This window comes from Cryptomeria japonica, chromosome 5, assembly GCF_030272615.1.
Source record: "Cryptomeria japonica chromosome 5, Sugi_1.0, whole genome shotgun sequence".
NCBI lineage: Eukaryota > Viridiplantae > Streptophyta > Pinopsida > Cupressales > Cupressaceae > Cryptomeria > Cryptomeria japonica.
In genome coordinates, this window is record NC_081409.1 from 578,598,125 (window position 1) to 578,625,259 (window position 27,135).

Below are 27,135 nucleotides of genomic sequence, written 5' to 3' on the forward strand. Positions count from 1 at the left end.
TGCTGCATTCACATTGTTGTTGATGATGTTTCCATTGAATTTGATGGAATCTCTGTTCGGTTTAAACTTCCCAAATGGTTGTTGACTGCTATCACCCTTATCACTCGGAGCCATAGGATGTGATTGTTCCATTTGACTCACAGTCAGTTGATAATTGTGAAGAGTGGCACACAACTGTTGGAAAGAAGTAAACTCAGAAAACAGAAGTTTGTCTCAAATATCTTTTTGTAAATTAGAAATAAAGATTCTTTGAATATCATTGTCAGGCACTGGAAAAGAAATTTGAGCATACAAATGCTTATATCTACCAATGAAATCAGTCACTTTTTCTTTAACACCTTGTTTACAATGCATTAAATCAATCAAAGTAACTTTAGGACTTATATTGTTTTGAAATTGTTGAATGAAAGCATTTGCAAGTTGTTCGAAAGAAGTAATAGAATAAGAAGGCAACGAGCAATACCATTGTAGGGCTTTGTCTCTTAATGTTCTCGTAAACAGTTTTGCAAGCAACCTTGGGTCATAAGCAAAATCAGTACAAATTGTTTGAAAAGTCTTAACATGTGTTAGAGGATCACCTTTACCATTATAAAGTTCCAAATGTGGAATTTCAACATGTTTAGGGGGAATAGCTTGAACAATGTCAAGAGAAAGTGGGCTCGCAACATCAAATGTGGGCACACTAAACTTAGATTGATTCATAGAGGCAATTTGTTACTGTAAAGAAGAGACAGTTTGTGCAAGATTGTTAATGGTCGCTTCAGTCGAAGAGTTCATATTAGATGTGTTAGATTAAGATGGAGGTGTTATGTTATTGAAAGAAGGTAAAGAGTAAGGTGGTGGGACCCTATGATAATTAGTCATAGGAGATGATTGGACAGGAGGAACACTACAAGGAGGAATGGAATGGTTAAATGAATTGCCCCCTTGCGTCATGTTCATTTGTGAAGATGTAATAGGAACACTCATTGAAGGAGTGAATGAAGAAGTTGGATTGAATGAAGGAAGAGGGTTAATTGAAAAGGAAGGATTGCCCCCATGACTAGTGATCACAGGAGGAATGTCTTGTGTAGAAGTAGCCATTATGTTTGATGTAAAGGTAGGTATGCTAGCAATAGAAGTCATCAAAGGAATAGAATGATTGACTTGTGTAGGAGGTTGTGTATAACCTAAAGTTTCGGCACAACTCTTCATAGGCATCACGTTCAAATTCACAATGTGTGAAATACCACGCAAAATATCAATTCCATTCTTATCACTTTGAAGCATACGTTTTAGACCCTCAATTAAAGGAAGAGCTTGACTATCAGGGTATTCTTGAGACATCCATTATCGAAAATCGTCAAATTGGTTATCCAATTTTGAAATTTGTTCTTCAGAAACCTCATGGAGAGCTTCTTCATCATTAGGAGGATTAGAGGAATTACCCATGTCCTCGTTAAAAAGGCTATTCAAATTAGGTTCCATCTCCTCAGTAGTTAAACCTCAGAAAGACTTAATTCTACGGCTTCATCTAATGGGAATAGTGTAAGTAGGACTTATTGTTGTAAAACTCATGCACTAGAGAAGGAGAGAAAATTTTGATTTTAGAGGTAGCAATTTTCAGTAAAATCAGCCAATCTTCTGGATTTAAGCTGTTAAATGCAATCACAATAGTCTCCCGAAATTTTGGAAAAAATGTCCGGGACCGTGGCGCTCGGAGTGCAACATGGTCTTTGCAACTTTTTTCGAAATTTGCAGGGATGAAAGGTATGATGATTTTAGAGCTAATCTGAAAAAAATGAGTGATTTTACGATCTGTAGATAGGCCAAATTAAAGTTGCAATCTCAAAATTGAACCCTACCCAGATTGTCAAAAAATGCAAAATTTGAATTTTGAAAAAAAAGAGGGAAACTGAAATTTTGAATTTTATGATTTTTAGAGGGAATGCCAAAAGCAATGCAAATTTTGAAATTCAAAAATTGACTCAATTTCACGCAAAATTCAATTTTGAAAGCGGAAATCAAAGATGTTGTAATTAAGCATTTAATTTCAAAAGTCACAAAATGCAAGAATTTGAATAAAGCACTGAAATTTTTAATGAATGCAAACACACTTTTCAGATTTAGGACAGTAAGAACACAATTTTGACACAAAATTTCAGTTTCAATGATTTTTGAATGTTTAAAAGTCTTAATCCAAGCAATTACAAGACCAACTTTGACTGTAATTTTGAAGGTGTTAAAATTGATAAAACCAGCCAAAATTCTGGATTTTAGTAGAAAAATACAGTAAGATCTCGCTCCCGAAATTTCGGAAAAAATGTCGGGGACGATGGCGCTCGGCGCCACGGTCCTCGCAACTTTTTTCCAAATTTTCAGGGATGAAAGATATTGTGATTTTATTGCGGAATCCAAAGTTACAGCTGATTTGGAGATGTTTTGATCAGTGAAATTGTCGAACAAAGGTTGAATCAAGAGGGTTTCAAAAATTAGGGTTTTGACACTTAACCACTTAATTTTCAAAATTAAAGCATAGATATGAATTGATAATTTGTAATAGAAAGACAGATCTGAAACAAGCATTAACCATTAAAAATTTCACAAGCTTAATTACTAAAAAGAAATTTTAGGGTTTTTATGCAATCACCTCTAAAATTTTGCAAAAGATCAAACATGGAGATATAATCAAAAAATTTCATGTCGGGTTCACCAAAATGTAAAGCGGAAAAATCGCGATCGAACCCTAGTTGCTCTCCCCTCTTCCAACTCCAAGGAGAGAGAAGGGAGGTTCGCTAGGATTCGATGGTTTTCACTTAGGGGAGAGACTTTACATTCAAAAGAGGGGTTGAAACCCACAAGATCCAATCCCACGCAATGCAAGATTGGATGCTAAATGAGTTTCAAGGGTTAAGACAGCAAGGCTACCCTCTTTTGTAAAGAATGTGCATAGGAGAATTAAGCTAGGAATGCATAGAAAGTGACAAAGATTCGCTTATAAACTGAGATAGGAATACAATATGAAGTTGCGGACCTGGAATTAGCAGTAAAATGTCGATACGGCGCTGTCCTGCAAATTTGAGCAAAAGTTGTTGGGACGATGGCGCCCGACGCCACGATCCTCCGAAAAATCCGCGAAACGAAGGGGGATCTGTTCGTCTCTGCACAAGGATTCCAGATCTTCAATCTCAGCCGCGTACCTACAACCTACACATAGAAAAGCGAAGACGATTGGGGGGTTAGGGATTAGGGGTTTGCCTTTAGGTCAAACCCCAGTTTTGGAATCAACCAAGAAATGAGCAAGAGCTGTAAATGTAAATGACTGTAAAACAAGTACTAATACCTTGTTCTAAGGATGTTTGTATCCTTATGTGCGAAGGTTTAGATGTTGTATGTTGTATGTTGTATGTGATCTCCTCTTCAATGGTTGAATCCTTGTCTTGAATGCAACACTTAGCCTTGAATGGAGACTTAGAAGGAATGCTTGAATGCTTGAATGCTTGAGTATAGTTTCCACGCTTTGTACACATATCTTCTTCATGCCAAATGAGAGAGAAAAATGTAGTTTATATACTTGTCAATTAGGGCTGATAGACTGATTTTCCCGACCTTAGGCCGACCAGGAAAGTTAATTTCCAAATTGCAAACAAAAAGACTCGAGACCCCTTAGGAGACCGGGCCCAAAATAGGACCCAGGGACCAGGGCGCTGGGCGCCATGGTCCTGGGGACCAGGGCGCTGGGCGCCATGGTCCTGGGGACCAGGGCGCTGGGCGCCATGGTCCTGGGGACCAGGGCGCTGGGCGCCCTAGTCCTGAGGGACCAGGGCGCTGGGCACTCTGGTCCCACCTCCTGGGACAGCAGGGTGCAAGGAGGTTCAGGCCAAGGTACTTGAAAAATGCAGTTTTTGGTGTCGTGAGCAAGCTTCGGGGTCTCCATTCAGGTTACATGTTGCGTCGCCATCGTGAAGACCGAAATGCAGTCGAAATTGCAAGTGTCACAATTTTAGGACGCTACATAGATCTACATCACCAAATACTCAACACAATTGAATCTCCAACCAAATTATTTTACACTACGCTAGATGACTTCATCTACTCACAGACCTCACCGAACCTCAATCAATCTTTTGGTGTGAATGAATCATGAACTATATATTGGATATCTGACTCAAGTTTCCATCAATGACAACATCTGATCATAAATGCAGTGTATCTTGCCAACATATACAATCACATCCATAACCCAACTAATCTATCCATTATATACCACCTAGATAATCAATAGCCTTCATTAGGTCATCTTAAATATGTAGCGTGTATATGCATCATCGACCCAAAACATTACATGCAAAAGGAAAAAGAGATGTGTGCAGATTCACACTAGGCCTAGAATTTGATGGTCACCCTTACCTGTCATATGAATTTTTGATGACGGTTTAGTCATTTCAATGCCTTTCATTTGACGTTTTAAGAAAAAATTTAATTGTCAAAAAATATAAAAGTAGAAGATTGAAGCAATGAAAATCAATGCACATCTTTCTTGGGAAGAAATGAAAATCATTATCTTAATGAGAAAATAATGATAAATTAGTAATATATGCAAAAATCTTAAATTTACTAAATAAGTTTCTAAATTAATACACTAATATATATTATATATTAACATTAAATGATAATCAATTAATAATTACTAATTTAGTACTAATAAACATTTAAATTTTAAAATTATATATTATGACAAGTTTCTATAACAATCTTATTAAATTGACTAAGTTTCTAAATTCATATATAAAAAAATAGAATATATTATAAAATTTCATATTAAAATATTTTATCAATTATATTCTATCATTTCAATTATGACAAGTTTCTAAATTCATATGAAAAAATAAAACTATTCTAAAAAATCATATTAAAATATTATAAAATTAGAAACAACTACATCCTTCCATATTCTAAATCCTTTTTTTTTTAACAATTTATTTATAATTTGAAGTGTCATTTATACGGTTTTAGAAAAAAATAGCATGTCAATGCATACGTTCTACTAATTTTTTAAGTTGTCAAATACGGTTCAAAAGTGAAAAAATGGTCATTTTGTCTGTCAAATTTTAGGCCTGATTCACACCAAGTCAACACACCCTCCAAATATCACCAAAAAATCTTTACATGCAACCACTCAAACCAAAACAAATAAGATGGCTCATATTGATCCAAACACTTAATCCAGACCCCCAAAAAAAGATATGCAGACCACCACAATAGTAGCATAGCATGATAGGAACATAATTTAATGATCCACAGCACCCATAGAGAACTAGCAAGATGAGGAATGCAGTGTATTCTTCTGCAACTTCCTAAATCTACAAAAACTTTGAATGCTCACAGTGAAACATTTGTCCAACTAAAGAACTAAAATGTATGAAGATTGATCCACCATAACCATTTATACTAATCCATAAATCCATCTGATATATATTTGGTACCACCATCTATTACCAAACAAAGATACCACTCACGAGAGCATTTTTTGGACCAAGCAAAAAGACATTTTTCCTCTAAAAACATAGCATATAATCAACACTTACCAACCTAAACACTTACAATAAGTTTCCATAGCATATCTGCATATTCTTGAAAGAAACACATCATTCTGTAAAAAATATACATACAACTCTCCATAATATCACTTACTAATAGACATCTAGACCAATATCTAGATACAACCATATACTTCTGCATCATGACACTTCTGAACCAATAGTCGGACCACTGACAAGAAAGACTAGACATCGACAACCAAAAATTAGACCAATAGCATGGATAACTGGATCACCAATAAGTTTGACATTGCAGTAGCACCATCAAAAAGACTACCAATAAGCTTGACATCAATGACAACCAAGACTCATATGTGAAACAAAACACATTGAATACTGAGAAGGGGTGGTGAATTAGTATCTCTTAATCATTTTTTGCACCAAATTTTAATTCAAGCCCTTAGTTTAATCAACACCAAAGAAAGATAAAGCGATCAACACAAGTGTACAAAAGAACACCAAATATATGTGGAAACCCCCATAGGGGAAAAACCATGGTAATAAATTTTGCTTGGAGCTACTATCTGAATCTAGCCCCACAAGATAAAATAGACTTACAACTTTGTTTTAGGGCTACAACCCAAAGAAGCTAAAACTCCCTAAAAATATAGTTTTATGGTTACAAATAAAAGATGTTTACTACTCCCTGAATATCACACACTTACATAAAAGACAACTAACTTACAATATCATGATCAATTGATGATTATCCACCATGACACTTATACACCGTCAGCTTCCTTCAACTCATTGCCTATAGAAAACTTCTACACTTTTTCGAATGTAGATACCTTTAGCTCACTATTTTTGGTATGCATAAAAGCATTTCCATGCACACTTCACAACTGCGACAACCACTACACACTTCACACTTTTGCAACTGATTTTATCTTTCATTTATATCCCCTGCAAGCAACAATAACCTTCTCCAAGTCAACCAAGTATGAAGAAGCATGCATTATCCAAGAGGTTGGCTCCAAAAACTTCCACGATGGAAGGGAAGTAAATGCAAACTGAGGAAAGAGATAAACAACCCAAATCACCTTAGCACATCTCTCCATGCTAACACAAACTATCATTTATTAGCACAAGTATCTTGGATTGGCCAAACAACCACTTATCCTTTCAACACATCCAATTCAATTCCCAAATAGTTCGTGAGCAATCAGGAACACCAATGTAGAGCACATGAAAATATCATGTCTTTTAACATAAATTTTATTATACTCTTTCATACCATCACATTTAATTCAGTTGGTGCAAGCAAGAAGATACAACACACTTCATTCCCAGCAAGCCATAAAGCACAATCTTGAGATGGAATGTTAAATATCATACTTGTTGTAGCATTGTAAATTGTACACCCCTAATTAGGGTTGTCCAATTACATGCTTAGGTTAGCATCTACCTTAGTGTGTCCCATTTCACTTATCATTTTAAGTATCCTTCAAGAATTTAATTAATAGTTTAATTAAATCTAAAGTCCTCTTTCAACAATTCACATATCATAAAATTGGGCCCTTAACCCTAAGAGTGCCCCTTTTCATTTTATTTTAAATTAATACTAATAAAGTCCTAATTCTCACCTTCAAGGCATATTTTTGCATATCTAAACACCTTGGATTGACCTATCATGTTGGATTTGACTATATAATCACAAAATCTTGCAACCCTAGAAATTTGGAAAAAAGTCAGCTAGACCAGAAAGTCTTGAAGTTTTCTCCTTGAATTTTGGGAGCTTAATTCGTTAGTATTATAATATTTAAATCCTACTTCATGTCAATTTTCATCAATTCTAAGTCATCCTATGATCAAAATTAAAGTTATGGTTTCATATATATAACCTTTTCTTTCCCTCATTTGCGGATCCAACTCTAACAATTGAAGGAGATCTTTGTGTGAAGTGAAAGTACAGGTTTATGTGGAGCCTACAATCAAAAAATTCATCATTCATCAAGTCTTTTATCAACCTTTTTTGTCATTCATGGAATCTTAGGAGATATTGAAGAATAATGAGGAGATCATCGACTATTGGTTGGCTTGCATCTCTCCCTTTGGGTTTGGTATGGTTTCATGTTATTTTCATACCTCTGTGTGATTTTCAGATCTATATATCATTCATTTTCATATTTACATTATTGTTTTAAAAATCTACATTGTATTTGTTATTTGAAGCCTTACATTTACATTCATTTATGATTTTTACACCAAACATACTATAGAACTATAGTTTACATTTTAGCTCATAAGAATCTTGCAAGCACATGAGATTCTAGGGCACAAACACTTTTCAATACATTATTGAATATTTGTGGAGGTGGAAATCACCAAAACAAGGGGTTTGACTGAGGCAAAACCCTGTATAGCCATAAGCATGCTATTTTTCAAATTGTAGGTAGAGGTATAGGTTTTTCATCAGAGCCAACAATTTTTGGGAAGTCTCAATCAACTATCACAAGTCCATTTACAAAATTAGGGCCCAGATCTCAGGGACTGGAGTGCCCAACACCCTGGTCCTCCCTAATCAGACATAGATTTTGACAAATAGAGTCTAGATCACCTTAGTTTACAGCCTTGCAATTTCTAGCTCAGTTCAATCGCTAGGACCAGAGCACCCAGTGCTCCTATCCTCTCAAATTAGGCTTAGTTTTCAATATCAAGTGCACATCAAATTCCCATTTCTAGATCTTTTCTTTGTATTTTAGATTTATCTTTGTATCAGACTATTAGTGTTATTCTAGTGGTGTACATTCATCCTACTAGCTTAGTTTTGTATTCTCTCATATTTGACACATTCCCTTTCATATTAACAAAGGAATAGAAACCCTTAAAGTATTCCTTGACTCTCTTTCACAAGAGTAAGTCAAAGTGAATCACTTCTTAGGCTCTTTCATATTCCAATGTTTAGATGAAAGTGGTATTAGTTCCTAAATCACCCAATCCCATTTTTCACCATCACACTTGCAGTACACATCAACACTTGAAACTTGAACTGGGATATTTTATAGAAAACACAAGCATGTCCACCCAACCTCATGATCAAACACATGAATTCAAAATAAATGCGGGGCATTTCCCATAATGGTCTACCATACAACCAAATTGTCTTCATACTACAATTTCCAGAACCATCTACAACAATGCTAGTGTCTTGAAGAGAGAAAGATGCATCATTTTTAGCACATAGAAGCTAATTTCCAAACTACAAGTCCATATCTTCAATTGTAGAGAAATGGAGAGCATTCTCCCAGATAGTCAATAGTACAACTTTTGGCATTCTTGTTCTTTCAATAATATGCAAAGATGAGAACATCTTTGTAACATCAATTCCTTACTCACCATCATGTTTAAGTCATCATCATACATCTAATCCTCATCTTAATATGTAATCGTGATACCAACTTTTGCTAACAACAAATATAAATAATACCACCTTAGTAAATAAGGCATGATATCCAACTATGAACTTTAGTATCAACACACAAGTGCAAGCATCAAAGACATCACACCACACTGAGGCTTGACATCAATGACAACATGGTATGTTAACACCATATTTGTAACAGCTAGTAGATCCACATGCACTAGGATGCTAGATTTTGTGCTTGATTTCAAAATTTGAGTGCAAATGTAAATATTTTTTGTGTATGATCGATCGATATTAAGCTATGCCAAATAATGATCTAGAATTATTTAAAATGAATGTAATGAATGCCATTTACATACAAACAGAACCCGAAAGCATGAAGAATTGTGCATAGTTAAATTTGGATCAAGTTGTAAGATCGTGTTAGTTAGCTAAATGTTCTTTTTAGATTATACAATTAAAAAGATCTAGAATGATGGCCTCACACCTACAAACATGACTCAGGTCAAATAATCATTAGATTTAGGTCTAATAAGATTGCATTACGAATAAGAAATGAATTAATAACCAAACTAAAATTAACACATAAACTAAACTAGATAACATACAAACGAGATACATCAACTAAACTATATACAAAATTGTATCGTTTATAACTTTATACATACATTAAAAAATCACCCCAAATAAAACAAAAAAATAATAATTAAAAAAATATATATCAAAAATATATGTTCCACCATTACATTAACCCTAAAATTATCCCTCTTAAGTTTAACCATTACTATGTTTGTAAAGAAATAATCAAATATTTCATTGAAGATATTGGAAAAGAATGGTCAAAACTATTGTTATCTTATAAATGGTAGCGGTGGTCCCCTACATGGGACCGCACAACTAGTTCCGTTTGGCTTTCAAAAATTGCCCCTTCCTCGTAATGCATATCTTGTCTTCTTCTAGTTAGCCGACCTGGCTCCCACTATTGGGTAATATCGCCTTGTATTTCTTAAATTCTATATCATTTAATAAAGGTGAATACATTCCACAAAACGAAAACTCCACCTAGGGATTAGTATTCTAATCTAGGAATGGCCTTTATTGAATGGCTCATCATTATCATTTTTCAATTTATAATTATTATTATTATAACTTTATTGTAGAAGGCAAATTCAAGGACTGAATGGCTCATCATTATTATTTTTCAATTTTTAATTTTTATTATTATTGCTTTATTGTAGAAGGCAAATTCAAGGGCTAAATCCCCTACTGCTAGATTCTATGTTTTAATCTCTATTTTGTTTAGAGATAAGATAGTCTTTAATTTTTTTCTCTTTTAATTTATAAAACTATTTGGTTAGATGTTTGGACATTTGTGGCTAATGAGAAGCAAAGATGTTTGGCTTTCATTATCAACATTTTATCCAATAATTTTTATAGAGGCCCTCACTAAGTTAATTCCTTCTTATTTCCATCACTTTCACATTATTAAGAGAAGTCTTGAGGCATCTTTCAAGCTCATCTCATAGACTCACATAACATCATAGATCCAATAATTCATATATCACACCATCACACTCATCATCTCGAGCTTTTATTGCCTTCTAGTTACCCTAAGTTCCTTTTCATTAGTTTAAATAATTTTGTAGATTTTTAGGATGTATTTCTTTTTTTTTATTATCTTTCATTATTTATTATTAATCGTGTTATGGTCTTAACTTCTTTTTAATTATTTAATTGTGGTGTTAATGTACATTTTTAATCTTGTTATAATTATTTTGTTAGTATTTCATAAAATTGTTTTAATCATTTATAGAATGACGATTCTAAAAATTTATCATGTTCGATGATCATGTTGGAATTCTTTTGTAGTAATATCAAACATATTCTTATTTGTATGTATGAGTATGTCATGTAGTGTAAAAAAATTAATCACGTTGAGTTTAAAATTTATAGTGAACACTTTATTTTATTGTGTCATTTTTGTATATAACTAGAAAAGCATTTTAATATCTAAATAATCATTTGATATTATGACTAATGATTGATTTAATTTCATCAATAATCTCATTATGAACTATCTATTTGTATGTATTTTTTCTATAACAGTAAATCAAATATCTTAATAAAAAATAAATAGATATGATTAAATAGGCTAAAAGTGATTACTACAAAATCATATTAGGTTGTTGATACAAGAGTTAAATGTGTGTTTCAATCATTTAAATCATGGTTACTTATTCTCATGAGTGACGATTTTTCTATGTCACTAAATAGATTAAAAATGTAAATAGACAAATAATATATAGTTGTTATTTGTTTATTTTTTGCTATATTTTTCGTTCTAGATTTATTGTGTACATTGAGTGTGTAGGCAAATTATAGTCAAATGGAGAAGGGGATGGTCCACACATTATTTTCAACACTTTAGTATTTACACATTAAACCCTATTTTGAAATACTTGTATGCATTTTAATCCATTTAAGCTAATCCCCTACACTGCCAACTCACTTGAAAATCAACCTAAAAACATTCCAACAATCATTCTTTACCTTCTACATGATGTTAGTATTTAAAAAATTCATTTTGCTACATTAGAATGTACATTGGCTTATATAGTCCATATTTCACCTTATTGATTATCATCATACATCATACTTATAGTTTCATAGATCCATATTGTTACATCTTTGTGCTTCCATTTCCTACTAATTTAATGATACATTTCATCATCTACCACCTAGGGGATCCAGTCTTGATAGTATTCCTTACTAGGCCCCTAGTTTATAAATATATTTCAGCATATTCACATAGCTCTAATATGCATCATCTATCCATGACTTGCCTATGCTTTCCTACAAATCCTTGGTCTCTAATTCCTCATTTCTCAAATCTCACAATATCCCATACATTATTGAACTTACCTTGCCTAAAAAGATTTAATAGTAGTCAACCTCATGTCCACCTCTATATTAACCATTTTCTAACATAAATGTAGTTTCAACACATTTATCCATCATGGATTCATCTTTACAAATTCGATCATGGTCAAACGTATCCTACCTACCTAATGCACCTTTTAGTGTTCACATAATTTTCTATCATCAGTTTTGTAGATATAAATTCATAGCTACACAATCAAAATCAACATGTAATACTTACTTTAGTAAAGTTTAATACGTATTCTACCATACTCTATTCTTTACATTGTATGTAACACATTTCCAACACCTAACACAACTGTTTTTTATCTACGCGTTATTTCTCATTACATAGCAAAGGGAAGACCGCTAACAATACTCACAAATACACACCTAATAGATTTGAACATAGTCAAAGTTATTGTCTAAACATTCTTCACATATTGCACAATGTATAACCTAGGGGACAACTTACATGCATGGAAGCATAAAGCTCTATACCATTTGTGGGACACATCAATTTAGCAATTATACAAAATAGTAGACCCCATCCTTGGGACATAAAAAAAAATTAGATTAAATTCATTGTAGATGATTTTCTCAATATTTATGTGTCCATTTAACATTCTTTGTTGTGTCATTTTACTTCTACATATAAGAATTTCATTAAACATGAACTAATACTTTAGACCACCTTGTTCATAACCAAATAGTCATGCAAACATCTAAATTTTCAAGAATGCAACCCTCTTGCTTTCAATTTTTTTAATAACATATTTATTTTATTATTATATTTTTATCCATTTTCCAATCAAAATAGGTTTATTAAAAAAGTCAAAAACCTTTGTTGAACACATGAAAAAATTAACAATCATAATTATGTACAACAAAAAATTATTAAAACATCTTAAATATTACTATTATTAATCTATGTTTAAAAATTATGAAAAGATTTTATTTCTAACTCAAATTATACATTGAAGAAGAATATTACTCATTAAAATTGATGTAAATTGTTAGAAACAATTTATTGAAAAAAATATTTAAAAAAAATCTACATAAGAAAATCATAAATTGTTAGCTTTTCTTATTTTCAAATTATTCATTGTTTGATTACTAGAGAGAAAATAGATTAAAAAAAATTAAAAATTGATTTATATATTCTACTTGGATAAAAAAAAAAAAAGGAACATGTCTTTATGTTATAACCCTACAATATCTTTTTACGGATCATTTATTCATCTTGGTCCAAGGGGCATCATAAAATTCTTAATGTAGGAGACTAACCTCTTTGCATCTATTTAGGTTAGGAACCATAATATCACACATCTTGCATCACATCTTAGCTTATATGTAGTCCACTTACTAGTTACTAAGATCTATCTTTCTTTTCTCATAAGCCTAAGGATGCTTCTCACATATATGACATACACTTATGTTTAAGGGTCATGCTTCTAAAGGGCATTATCATGTTTCACAAGTAATAGAAGTGTCTAGAGGGTACGATTACATACCACTTTATGAAAAAAAAAAACTAACTTATTACTCTTAGCTATGTTGTGTCACTTAAACATGACAACACAAGATAAAAATTGGTGGTGATCAAACCCTAACATTCTTTTGGTCACCTTTATTCACCTCCACTTGCTTTTCTCCTTCACACATGTCATTTAATACCTCCTAACACACTTCAATAAGCCTTACACTACCTCCTACCTAATGTCGACAAGTACATGGCCAACTTCTTTCGCTCTCCACTAAAGAATGAAATAATGAAAACCCATTTAACTATTCCAAACCAAGGAATTATCCATACTAACCTTAAACACATAAAGGTTGATTTCATTGGATTATTTAGGTTAGTAAATAATACAAGACTTAATTCTTAATAAAGATATACCCAATATTGCACTTTATATGATTGGATTTGTATTTAAAAAATATAATTGTGATTATGTATGTTCTTGTCCTAGATGTATTCTTATTATAAAGATTGAGAAAACAATTATATATATATAATCAAATTATAACCAACAATGAATGAGAATGTTAATTATTACTCTTTCATTATATAATTAACTTATATAAAAACTATAATAAACATTTAAAAATTTAAATATTTTTATTTAAAAATGAAATATAGATGTCATTGACTAGAGGACCTCAACTACTACTACACTTCCTATTTAGATATATGGGAAAATATATATAAGTGAGGAGTATGAATTGAAAAAGTTCTTAGATTTACGTTGTTGCCCTCTAGAGAACCTCAACTACTCCACTCCCTATTAAGATATATAAAATTATATATAGGGAAAAGGATCCAATAGTTGAGCATGTATCAATTGTTTGTTAGGAAATGTACCAATAGTTGTTAAGAAATGTACTAATATTGTAAAAAGTAACCAATCAGGTGATGTCATGTCAGCTGCTCAGCTATTGGGGTCTCTTTTGCACGCTTATTGGTCTCGCTTTTTTGGAGTCTGTTTTAGACACCTTGACAAAAAGCATGCTGATGTGGCCCTGAAACCTTGGTTATAAGCAGGGGACTTGCCAAGTAAGCTGCTGTAAAAAAATCGGAGTGATTTGAAATTTCTAAGTAAGATTTTGAGAAGTGCGAAGTTAAGATGCACAACTACTGGGTCCTTTCCCCTATATGCCCCCAATAAAATGAGTATCAATTGAAATCCTTGGAACCTTGTACTGTTGACCTATAGAGTACTCTCTCCTTTAATAAATACAGGTTTGCAAAATGAAAATGTACGAGCGCATTTTTCCAAGACAACGAGTTGAAAGAATAAAGGAATGAGTTAGGTAGTTGTGATGTGAATGGAGATTGACAAGGCCTTGTCAATCATTTGTATCTAAACTTGTAGGGGTTTGAACATCAATAAATGCTAGATTAGTCTTAAGTAAAAGATAAATATTTATTTAAAATATCAACCCAAAGAATATGTTGATAACTTTTTCAAACAAAGGAGTTTGAAAAAATACGGAATGAGCTAGGTGGGTTGATTGGATGTAACACAGTCTTGTCAATCATTTTCAAGGAAATTTCTAGGGCTTAAGCCTACATCAATGTTTCAGACTAACCTGATTGTAATAAGATTTAACACTGGCCAAAAACTATACTTACTGATGATTCCCCACTGTTAAACACAGTTTACTGGAAAAGGTTACTTAGCCTGGCTGAAGTTTCTCAACTGAGAGAAATGTCAAATCAAAGGACTATAAGTAATCATTATGAACGACACTTAACCGTATACCATGCAGCACGTACTATAATATTCCCCCCCCCCCATCACACCTATGCTAACACACACAGCTGTTGTTTTGTTTGTTTGAATGTTTCCAGCTTGTACGAGGATGTAAGACATAAGTTCTGTTGCATTGGAACTCATTAACATCTTTGAAAATTTCATTAAACTCATTAACATCTTGGAAAACTTCATGAAGATCAATTCATACACAGATGCATTGAAAAGAAGGCATGATTTGCTTAAGGCCCATTTGTAGTTTATCAATCCCCCTTGTGTAAGAATGCTGAAGGAAAAGCACTTGTACAAATTTCTTCAGCAATAAAATGGAAAATGTACATTGATCATTGTATAATAAGGTACATTTTGAAGTTCTCTGTAACTTCTTAAAGTTTATCTACTCCATTGCCATTCACTCCATTGCTGTAGTGGGTGTATTTCTTTGATGAGCCTTTGCACCGCTCCACTGGATATTTGAGTTCATTCTTCCTCATTTTCCTCAGAGCTGCTTCACCGAGATCAACATCACAGATGTCTGCAAGTCTGACCAGATAAAGTAGAACGTCCGACAACTCTTCCCCAAGATGCTCCCTCTCTGAAGCATTCCAGTCTGGAAGCCCTTTTGGAACTTCTCCCTTCCACTGGAAAATTTCAGACAGTTCACCTACTTCCCCCATCTGAAACAGTGAAACATGTACAATCTTTGAGCTACAAGCAGTAAAAGGAGCACAAATTTTCTAAGTAAAACTCTTCCTGGAAAATGACAATGAGAAGAGCAATAGAACAACAAAGACGCAGACCATTAAACAGCGGAAAGTAACTCTGCCTCCGATCTACTCTATAAAGATGTATTTGATATTCTCTGATGAATCCCATTACTTCTAAAACAAATACTTCCAAAACAAAATAAAACAAAACAATTGTCCTGTTTGAGTATGAAGCAGTACACAGTAAACTTGAGCTGCTCGGAACATTCAGCATGCAAAACAGATAAAATGGGCTATTTATGATTAGTTTTGTCATTGTGTATCAGGAGAAAAAGTGCTGCTCCTATTCAATATCCATAGATTTAGTCACGGGCTTGATTGATCTCATGAAAGGGTGGAAATAGGATATCGTGTGCTATACTAATGCATACATGATTCCATTCATATCCCAAATCAGAAGGCGAAGAACACAATGGTTTCCTTCAATTTAGGCAAGTTTTAAAGGGGTGTTAGGATGTGGTGCAGGGTTGGTTTCAATCCCTGGACAAAAATATCTGAGTTGAGCTCCAACAATAGCGCTCACACCATGCTGCAACGACTGATGGGTAAGCTGCTCTAGCAATGAGCTACTCTCTCTAAGGATGTGGATTGATAAACCCAACATTAGATACAAGAAAGCCAGCTTAGATCCATTGTAGAAACTCTAATCCAGATAAAACCCAACATTAGGGCTTTCACAAAATGAAATCCAAAGAAAAATGGCGTATAGGTCATCCTTTTCCTTCTACTACCCCTGTTTTTGATCTTAATCAGCCCTAAATCTTGCTTTTTCTTAAAAGAACTTGCACTTTTGAATAGAATAGACATGAAATATTCCTCCTAGGCTACAGAGAATTCCAGGGACAAGCCCTGAATGTGGGATCAAACCCGAGCCAGAGGCCCAAATAAGTTCCAACAGTTTCAATAGTACCAATCTCTGCAAATCTTTTCAGGTAACAGTTCGCTGACTTGGATAAGCATGAAAGGGGGAGGTCAACATTCTTGCCCAAAATACACAATAAACAGCCCCTGCCCTGACATTTACTGAAAACCCAAACCAGTATAGCTAAAACAGGAACCCAAAATAGCAAAAGCGGCAACTAAAACGCATGCGCAGACATGACTAGGACAATAGAAGAATCCCAAAGCAGACAGACAGACCAACAGCCAAAAGGGAAACCCCTTCAATAACAAACATGCACAGAAACGATTCAATGAATGAAAACACAAATGTAAAACCTTGCACAGAATTCATCCTATGAAACGAAATCCGGTTGCAGAAAATGTCAGTTTCCTTGGATTTAACGTCAACCAATACATGCAAAGAGGCAATAAAGGAGTCTTACGAGAGCTAAAAGAAGATTACGGGGCGTATGAAACTGATCCCAGTTTCTCTCCCTCGCAAACTCTGCCATTTTTTCCCGCAAATCTTTCAGCGTAACACTGCCGCCTGAAGGCCCCGCCGTCACGGAATCATCGTCGGATACTTGTCCATCGCCTTTCATTTCTGCAATCAAAAAAATCAATGCCCATACAAGAACAATTCTGTGCATTACTGTGTGTACATGCATCCTGTTTTTAAGGTCAATTTTTTTCAAAACCGCTCTCCATGCCAATCTGCTAAACCGGCCTGTTTTCAGTTTTCTAGAATACCATTTTGCAAGCGACGGAATGACTGTTCGTTTAACTGGACAGCTGTCACGTTGTCCACGTCGCTCAGATTCCGACGTGTCGTCAGAATCTGTAGAGTTCAGATGTGGCCAAATTTGTAGGTGAATATTGGCTTATCTGTCATAGCGCCCTCTTTTTCTTTATTTTTCTTCTGCCCCTTCATTCCTCACCGCTCACTGCTTCCTCTTTCAAGACCACCTAATATTGTTAAATGGCTCGGTACAAACTATGAGATTATATCTATTTTTTTGGAATTTTGGAATTGTAGTTCAAAGATTTGAACTCAACATCATTTAGGTGTCTATAATGTCATTAAATTGAACGTCCTTTAGTAAATCTTGCATTCTTTTTCAGTCATTTGTTTTCTCTCTTGTCTTAGACTTTGTATATCCACTTTCTTCCTTTCTCTTTTAAAAAAAAAAATTATCTACTTTGATTTTATTCTACTATTCAAGAGCACATTATTTTCCAAGGACTATAGGATCTTCTCATAAGTGGGGTTTCGTCATAGCTCAAACGGTTGGTAAGGTTGTGTCAAGGCTTTGGGTTCTTCCCATGTAGGTCTAAGGTTCAACTATCACCAGTTGGGTTTCTCGGCAAAAAGTAAGACCGAGGCAAGGAGTGGTTGCTTCGTTGGACTGAGTCACTAGGTTATCTCATGCTATTAAAAAAAAATAGTTAATTTTATTTTTTCCTATTTTTCAATCTATTTTTGTTCGTCAAAGGGTTGTCGTTCAATTGGTTGAGTACAATTGGTGAGGATGATGGTACGTGATATAGAGGTCATCCACCAAGGTTCAAATATTTGAAGGTGCATTTGGGTCAAGTTTGACCCCTAGGTGACTTTGACGAATTGGATCGCCCTCCATGTGGCTACTTAGTTTAGGGTTTCTATAAATAAAAAAGAAAATAAAAATCATTTTTGCTCATGAAATATTTTTAAAAGAAAATAAAAACCATTTTTGTTTATGGAATATTTTGATCTAATTTATATATTAGTGTTTATGAAAGAATAAAAGTGATTCATAAGATTAAGAGGTATATTAGTAGCACAACACATTTATCTTAAAAAGTTAAAAGATATCAATTTAGAGTTGTTTTATTTATTTAATATTTTTGTTCCTAGAAATAATTAGATTACATAGATATTGGCATCTTTATCACTTGACCAAACATATTACAACATGATGAGTAAGCATACACATAATCTAGAAGTCATCCTTCAACTTAACTATTATAGACCTTTTTTTGTTTTGTTTCATAAAAACAACTAGATTACATAAGTATTGGCTGATCTATCTCTTGAGAAAACATATTACAATATGACGAGTAAGCATACATCTAATCTAGAATTGTCCTTGAAATAAACTATCACAGACCTTTTTTGGTTTGTTTTATAAAAACAACGAGATTGCATAAATATTGGCAACTCTATTCTTTGAACAAGTGGGTTACAACATCTTGAGTAAGTATACATCCAAATTAGAGGTCGTCCTCCAATTAAAGTACCACAAGTAAGGGGATCTAATTTGTCAATGTCACAAAAGGGTCGAATTGGGGTTCGAACCTTGATGGATGGCATAATCATGGAGCATATCATCATCCTCACCAATTGTCTTCGACAAAATTGTACAACCCTTTGACTTTAAGAGTAATTTTAGTTTACTTGAGAACTATTTTATTTACAATATGTATATGTAAACAAATAATCATTTATTTAAGATCAGATTGTTTACTTTATCTTTATTTGAAAAGATATTTTTGTGTGATAAACTTTTTTTTCATTTAGATGTAATTTTTTACTTTACTTTTGGCAAAGATATCATTCTTTTGTTTTATTTTTACTTTAGATGGTGTAGTAAATATTATATACTTATGTTTTACTTTTAATAGTTTCATTTGTAAGAATTGATAAATATTTTAAATTTTGATTTCTTCATATTTAAAAATAAATATTTGTTCTAAATAGTTCTTTCTTTCAAAATATGATATCAAATGCTTCTTCCCCTACTATTGATATAAGTTACACTTCTTCACATATGAAAGAGGATAAGGAAAATCTAAGGAAACATCCATATAAAAGTACAAAATAAAAAGAGAACAATATCCTAAAAAAATATGATCTAAACATAATTCTTCAAGGCCCCCAAAAAATGTATGATGGGTGTGGGTCATGATGTCACTATATTTTCAAAAGTTGACCTTTTCATGTTGAAGTGAGGCTAGAAATACAAATATGTATTAAAAGGAAATGAAATGCCTATTATGTTTGAAGAAAGAATCTTAACCTTAAACCTTAATATGACAATAATTATATTTTAAATTTATGGTTTATATTTATTTTAAGTAAAATCATTACGTATAATTAGACTTAAAATTAATAAAGTAAAAATGCAAACATAAAGAGAGTGGTTAGAAGGTGCTTTAACTACTTTAGTGTGATTAGTAAAATGTGCTCTATTCCCATTGATGCATTATGAGAGATGTGATAGAATCATTATCTCTTACTGAAATAATATTCACATGGTAGAGATGGTCTAATACTGAATTTTTTAGAAAACTAGACTATGTCACACAATTCTACCTAATCTTTCTTGTGTGGCTTTTTCCTTCTTACATGAACTTGTTAGATACCTTAAACTATTTACATGATTCTCTCACTTATGCACATGTACTTGTGTTTGCATGCCCTAGAATATGACACACAATTTCTCTATACATGTTTAGTCAAGTTACTACATGGATGTTATGTGGAAATTTATTGTTGAGATGTGGTTAATGTGTGACATTATTTGTGAATATTTTTATTATTTTTTGATTTAAGATAAATGGGTTTTATAGGGACCCAAAACCCAAATCCAACAAAAAGAAAGCCAGTAGCATAATAGAGTCTAAACAACTGCCAAACGGCTACAAAAATAGGGGATACACCCCACAACACCTAACAAAAAGAAACAAAACCAGAGCAACAAAGCATAGACCAAATATTAAAAAAACTAACTAAGAGCTTTCATGAGCTCAGTATTCTTCTGAATCTTGAATATTTTTATTATTGAAGTGATGCTTTTTATTTATTTTTTATTTTTTTTAAATATTTTTTTTATTTAATTGCTTGAATGGAAGATAAACTAACAATCATAATGTTCTAAGTCATAAAATATAAAAAATTAGTTTTAATTATTTTAATTGAAATAACCAAATAAATTTAATTGACTTGAAATGCAATTAAAAATAATTGTAGGCATCTAAAAATGGGACCAATGCTTGTGGTGTCAGACTTTAACATGCTTGCGCTACCTTCTTTTAGGGTTTTCACACTTATTAACACTTTCCCTATGTCGCACATTTGATCTTTATCATTTGTTGGCATTGTGTCATTCTTCTGCATTCTTTTCCTATTCAATCCCATTTTCTCAAATTTGAATAGGTCTTCTCGATGTCAATTTCATGATCATGATCAATTTTTAATAACAATTGGGCATCATTTTAACCCTAATCGATGTCAATTAGGGTTGTTTTCAATCATTTTCAGTATCAATCCTCTTTCAATCAATTGTCAATCAATTTGGATCATTCGGCATCATTTTTAATCTTCATCATCAATTCTTGTCAATCTTGATTGATTTGTCATTGGCATTTATTAATTATCAACCTATATTTATTAAATCAATCCTTGTCAATCTCGATCGATTCATCATCAATCATTTTATCAGTCATCATCTATCAAATCAATCTTTGTCCGTCTTTATCAAATCAATCCTTATTAATCTTGATCGATTCATCATCGATCCTTTATCATTCATCATTTATCAAATTAGCCTTTGTCAATTTTGATTGATTTGTCATTGATCTCTATCCTTATCAACTTAATCAATATTTGGCCCTCATAAATTATTTAGTTGATCATGTTCATCATCATTCATTAATCGCATATTTTGACCTAATTCATCTCTCTTTTCTCTCTTAGGGTTTTATAATTCTTTAATTAATAAATCCTTACTAACATCTCTCTTAGGTTAAAATGGATTTATTCCACTTATCCTATGTCCTATATCACAATTAAATATTTTTATTTAATTGACTAATTCTCCTTTTTATGGGCTAATTAATAAATGAATATTTATTAATTATTTCCATCCTTTTCTCCTAATTCCTTCCATTAATTTCTCCACTAATTTGTCTCTTCCACTTTCTCAATTCATGAGGCTATTTTGGCTCAAATTTGTCATTAATCAATGAGCTTTAAGTGAGGCCAATTTGTCATAAATTATGATGTAAAAATCTCTCCTCAATTTGTCATAGAAATTTATCATAATCTGTCATTCAATTATGCCATTTTTTAATCAATTTGCCTCTTTCATTTGCCTTGAATTTTCTCATGCCATTTTGATGGCCAATTTCTCTATAAATTGAGTCCATTTCTTCAATGATTACAACCACATTTCGAGTATCCTTATGCTTCCCAAATCACTTTTCTATCATTTTTTCATTGTCTTGCTTTCAATACACTTATGTTTGTAGGTGAGAGTCACATATATTTGAAGGAGAAAGGAAAACAATGGAAGGGAATGGGAGAAGTGTCTAGGTTAGTTTGCATTTGTTTTGAAGATTTCATTATTCATACTTCTATTAATTGTGATTAGGGTTATTTTCATGATGTTTTATTTTGTAGTTGGCTTTATAATGTCATGATGCTTTTACCTAATTCCCTATCTACATTTTTTGGTGAACTCAACATGAACATGCCTAATCTAATGAGTATTTGGGTGTTTTTGAGTGATTGTAGGTCAAGATTACATCAAAGGAAGCCATTTTAACCCTCTGTCAGTACTTCTACACAATTGTCACCAGAATTTGCGCAATTGCTTGAGTTTTCTAAGCACTTACAACTCATAATTGTGTAGTTGTAGCCTCTAGTTGCGCAGTTGCTTTGGTCCATTCCAACTTAAAAAAAATAAAATCTTTTATTGTTTGCAGGGTTAGATTAGGACTTGGAGGTGTTAATTATGGCTTAAAATGAACCCTTATATTTTTAATTAGGCTCTCAATTAAAGGGCAACAAATCTTCACCTCTATTTCTAGGGAAAGGGTTAAAATGAACAACAAATTTCATTAAATGTTGGCTTAAAATCAATCCAATTCATGCAAACTTAATGCAATTTGGTCATATTTAATGTAATTAGGGTTTTAAGATGGTAAATGAACACAAATAGCCTAATTAGGGATGGAAATGAACAAAAAAATGCACATTGTAGTTTAATTAGGGTTTTTGAAGGAAGGAACATTTGCATTTCATTCAAAGACACTCTAAAGTTTCCATTTTCTCAATTTAAGGCTCAGGATCACATTAATAGGCATAGTTTGACCTTGTAATGTTAGAAATTCAATCATGCATTGCAACAATATTCAATCCTATGGTCAATTAGTGTCCTTTTGCATCAGAATTAGTATTTTATAGTCAAATTGGTCTTCCATTTGACCAAATCTATCTTGTTGATGATCCTAACTCTCAGTTTTGTAGGAGTTGCATAGTTGTTGGACCTTTATGTACAATTGTGAGTAGAAACTACGCAGTTGTGAGTAGCACTGGGCAGTTGTACTTTTTTATTCTATGCAGTTGTACCTTTTGTTTTGTGTAGTTGTAGTTATGATCCTACACAATTGCACAAGCAAGGGGTCAGGTATAATGTTTAGTTTTAGTCTTCCATCCATATAGAATCACTTCATTTTCAAATTCCAGTTTCTAGGTTATTAATGTCTTGTGTAGAAAATTGGCAATCGTTGGGAGAAGACTTACATTGAAACTACTAATGATTTCATGCAGGACATTGTCAAAGACCCAAAATTGAAACATAGTGTCGTCATTTTTCATAGATAGAAAACATTTATATTTGGAATTTAAAATGAACATCTTTCTTCTTTGTTTGGCACACTTGTGCATGTGAGTGGACCTACTGCTAACACATACTATCCTCTCCCCTAGCTTGTGTGGTCCTAGGTGCAAGAGAAAAGTGTTAGCGACACTCAATTTTTATTTTTATGAGAGGGCATGCCTCTTGAGAAGCCATTAAAGTCGGGTGAGAGGGAATGACCCAATTAGTATCAAGCTAAAGCCAAGCTACTTTTGAGCCACTATAAAAAATGTGTTTGTGATGAAACTCATGAACAATAGGTGTGGATGTGTCATGCCAATGTAAGTCTCCCTCAATATCTGTGTGATGTGTAATCCGCACAGTGATGTGTAAAAACCTATAAGGGTTGGGAGATCTCTTAATTGAGCAAAACATTACACATATGGCCACCTGAACGAATGCCCTTACTACAAGCCAATTGTTATAATAGCCAAAATCCATCTATTTGTTTGGACAAGAGGTCGCACCTTTGAATTCATCCCAGACTCTTGTAGTTCAAAGTTGAGATAAAAAATTCCCCTAAATATTCAAGTATTTGGGAATTCAAAGTTTGGTGTACCCAAGAAGTGAGTGTCATGGAGGGGAGCCAATGTCACCAAACTTCTAAGCTATACACTCTGAAATTTTTCATGCCTGTGAAGTGTGATACCTGCAGCTGCAACAAAAAACACTCAATAGATCATTACAAGCATGGTTAGCAAATTTAAAACAAATAAAGATAAAACCATGGCTAATCGATCTATCGCCTCCTAATAAATGTGAGTGTAGATTTGCTCTCGAGTCTGGATAAGCAAATTCCAGTGACTTGACTACACCTAGATGGAGGATTTAAGATGATAATGATGCATTTAGGCTAGAAAAGAGAATGATTAAGCTACATGATTCAACAATTATGCCAGAAAATAAGCTAGATCTAAGAATGCAATTGCCTATAATAACAATGCTCAAATGATATGCTAAGAGATATTATGCCTATAGTAACAATGCATAAGATGAAAATGAGATGGGATGATTATTGCTCCAAAATGGGGTCTATTTATAGGATTTCCAAGGCCAGGGGTGAGGTGGCAGGAATCAACGGTCAAGATTGAGTCTGAAGATATCAATGGTGAAATTGGGGGAGGTTGGAAAAGAGGTTGGATGAAAGGGAATATTTGTCATCTCTATGGTGACAAGTGTCAAGAGACTTCCAAGAGAGGGGACATGTGGCCCAAGAATGCCATGTGTCTCAAGGGGAGAGTATCCACACCATAGGAGGTTAGGATAAGGAGGTTACGATGTGCAAGCTAAGATAGGTTTAATTAAACCCAGGGTTAGATGGAATAGGTTAGGTTAGGTGGTTATAAGTTAGGAGGCATGTGAGTAATTTGAATTTGAAAATTCAAATAATAGGAAAAGACTAATTAATTCTCAACAACTCATAAATTGATTTGTTTTAATTAATTAGAAGATTAGAAGAAATGATTTTAAATGTGGAGGGGTTAATTAATCTGAATTAATTAATCAAAGGGGACTATTGAAATGAACCTATTAAATAAATCCTTAGATTTATCAATAAGTAGATGAAAAGGGAGAATTTATTCAAATTCTTGATGAATTCAATTAAATTGGAGAGGGGGATTAATTAAATAATTGCTTATTCAATTAATTATCTTCAGACCATTTTTAGGTGTATACATTTTGCCCCCCTTTGAAGCAAGGTGTGATGACACATTGATTCAAAGATTAATCTCATTTTGATGATGATATTGGTTTGATAGGATGCCCCAGCTATTGATTGATAAATTGCGATACGATGATGCCCCCTCAGGAGATCAATTGAGATAACTGATCTTTGGATTTTTGCGAATTTGTGCAAAATTGATTTCCCGATTAGAAATTATTTGATTTTTGCAACTGTGGTTGATGAAAGTGCGAGTTCTACAATCATGGTGATGTGGTTCTTGATTATTGATAAAGCTTGATTGGTTAGATTGATAAGATCGAGATTCAGTCTGGTTTCAGGAATGACACCTCCTGTATAAGACAAAGATGATCAAAGTGTCTGGTTTCAGGAACGATATATCCTGTATAAGACATAAATCAGAATGTCTGGTTTCGGGAAAGATACATCCTGTATAAGACATGATAGAATCAATTAGGTTTGATTGATAGAATAGATAAAGAACTGACAGTTTGTTGATATCAAGTTGCAAAAAGATTTGGATATGCTGATGTTGGTTCTATTGAGAGGGATAGTATAAGATTTTCGTTGGGTGAACAATATCTAGAGAGATATGAATCATCAGTCTGATTGTGTATACACTTGTGATGATACCTTGATGATTCCTGCGATAGATTTAACCTTGGATAAAATGAGCATGCAGGATCCCATGCAAGAATGAAATGCAAGCTTAAATGCAAATGCCAATGCAAATGAAATGCAAAGCTACGGCTGGATCAGTCGCTGGATTATTGTGTTTTTGTCATCATTGAGCTTTTGAAATGTGGGAAGTGAATGCAAATATCGATGGTATAATTAAACCATGATGACCTAAGCACTTATTTCCTAGATTTTGATATGGCAAGTTAGCACAAGCATCGAGGTATAATTGAACCAAGATGACCTAAGTGTTGCTTGCATAAAATAGACAATATTAATCATTTCAATACGCAAATCAGAAATGTCTTCAATGATACTCTGATGATCATGTCTCGAGACAAATTTGCACATTAATGATTAATTTTCAGACAACAGACAAGAAAAATATCATGTTCCTTTCTTGTTCCTCTAGTCAAAGACATCCTAGAGTCACTTAGAAATCATGATAGCGAAAATCAAGATAAAAAAAGTTGAACAATCATGCTAAAATCATTTTCCAAAAGATAATATCTATTGAAAAGTGTGTAATATGCTTAGATTGACTTTGTGATAGTTTAATGGTTGATAATTTGATCTCGTGTTCAACGTTGGATGTGTCTTAGTTTTCACTTGATAAAAGTTGTCTAACTGTTGTTCTACCTGTTTGATTAAGCTCAAAATGATCAAGAAGTTTGCCCCCAATTAAGTGCAGGATTTTGCCCCAAGCCTAGAAACAAATTCATTATGATATACCCAATGATCCAAACCATGGCAAGAGATTAGCTGGGATGCCTGCGTATGTACAAAGGCTTCATGATGGATATGAACAACGCTAATAGAAAATGAATGCAAGCAAAAAGATGCATGAACTAATAGATGGAAGAGCTAGCGAACAGATAGCACCTATTTGCTAGGGTTTCACCATCTATTTTTATTGCACTTTTTCTCATATTTGATTTTTTTTTTGTTTGGATTTTCTGTTTTTTTGGATTTTTTCTACTTTTTCACTTTCTTTTTTTTTTCTTTTTCTTTTTTAGACATAAAAGTTTTTCAGATGTATGTTATTGATAGGTTTCTCGAACTGATCTTCATCTTGTGTTGTTAGCTAATATGCTCCTGATCCAAATACTGTTGTGACCACAAATGGACCTAACCAATTTAGTTCAAACTTTCCTTTCTTTTCTCGATTTGCCTGGTTGCGTGGATTTTCCTTTAGTACTAGTTCCCCTACTTGAAATACTTGTGGTTTGACCCTGTGATTATAACTCCGACACATTATTTGTTGATATACCTTTAAATGATCAAAGGCATTTTGTCTTCATTCATGATTCAATTATAACTCT

General features: G+C 33.2%; 1 protein-coding gene across 1 annotated transcript; it reads right to left on the bottom strand.

Annotated features, from left to right (window-relative positions):
* Nucleotides 1–15,318: 15,318 nt before the first annotated feature.
* Nucleotides 15,319–17,464, bottom strand: LOC131036807 (uncharacterized). The gene is made up of 2 exons (XM_057968794.2): nt 17,215–17,464; nt 15,319–15,799 (listed from the first exon to the last, which is right to left on the bottom strand). The coding sequence occupies exons 1-2, from the start codon at nt 17,437–17,439 to the stop codon at nt 15,509–15,511; spliced, it is 516 nt and encodes a 171-aa protein (XP_057824777.1). The 5' UTR covers nt 17,440–17,464; the 3' UTR covers nt 15,319–15,508.
* Between the last annotated feature and the right edge of the window lie 9,671 nt (nt 17,465–27,135).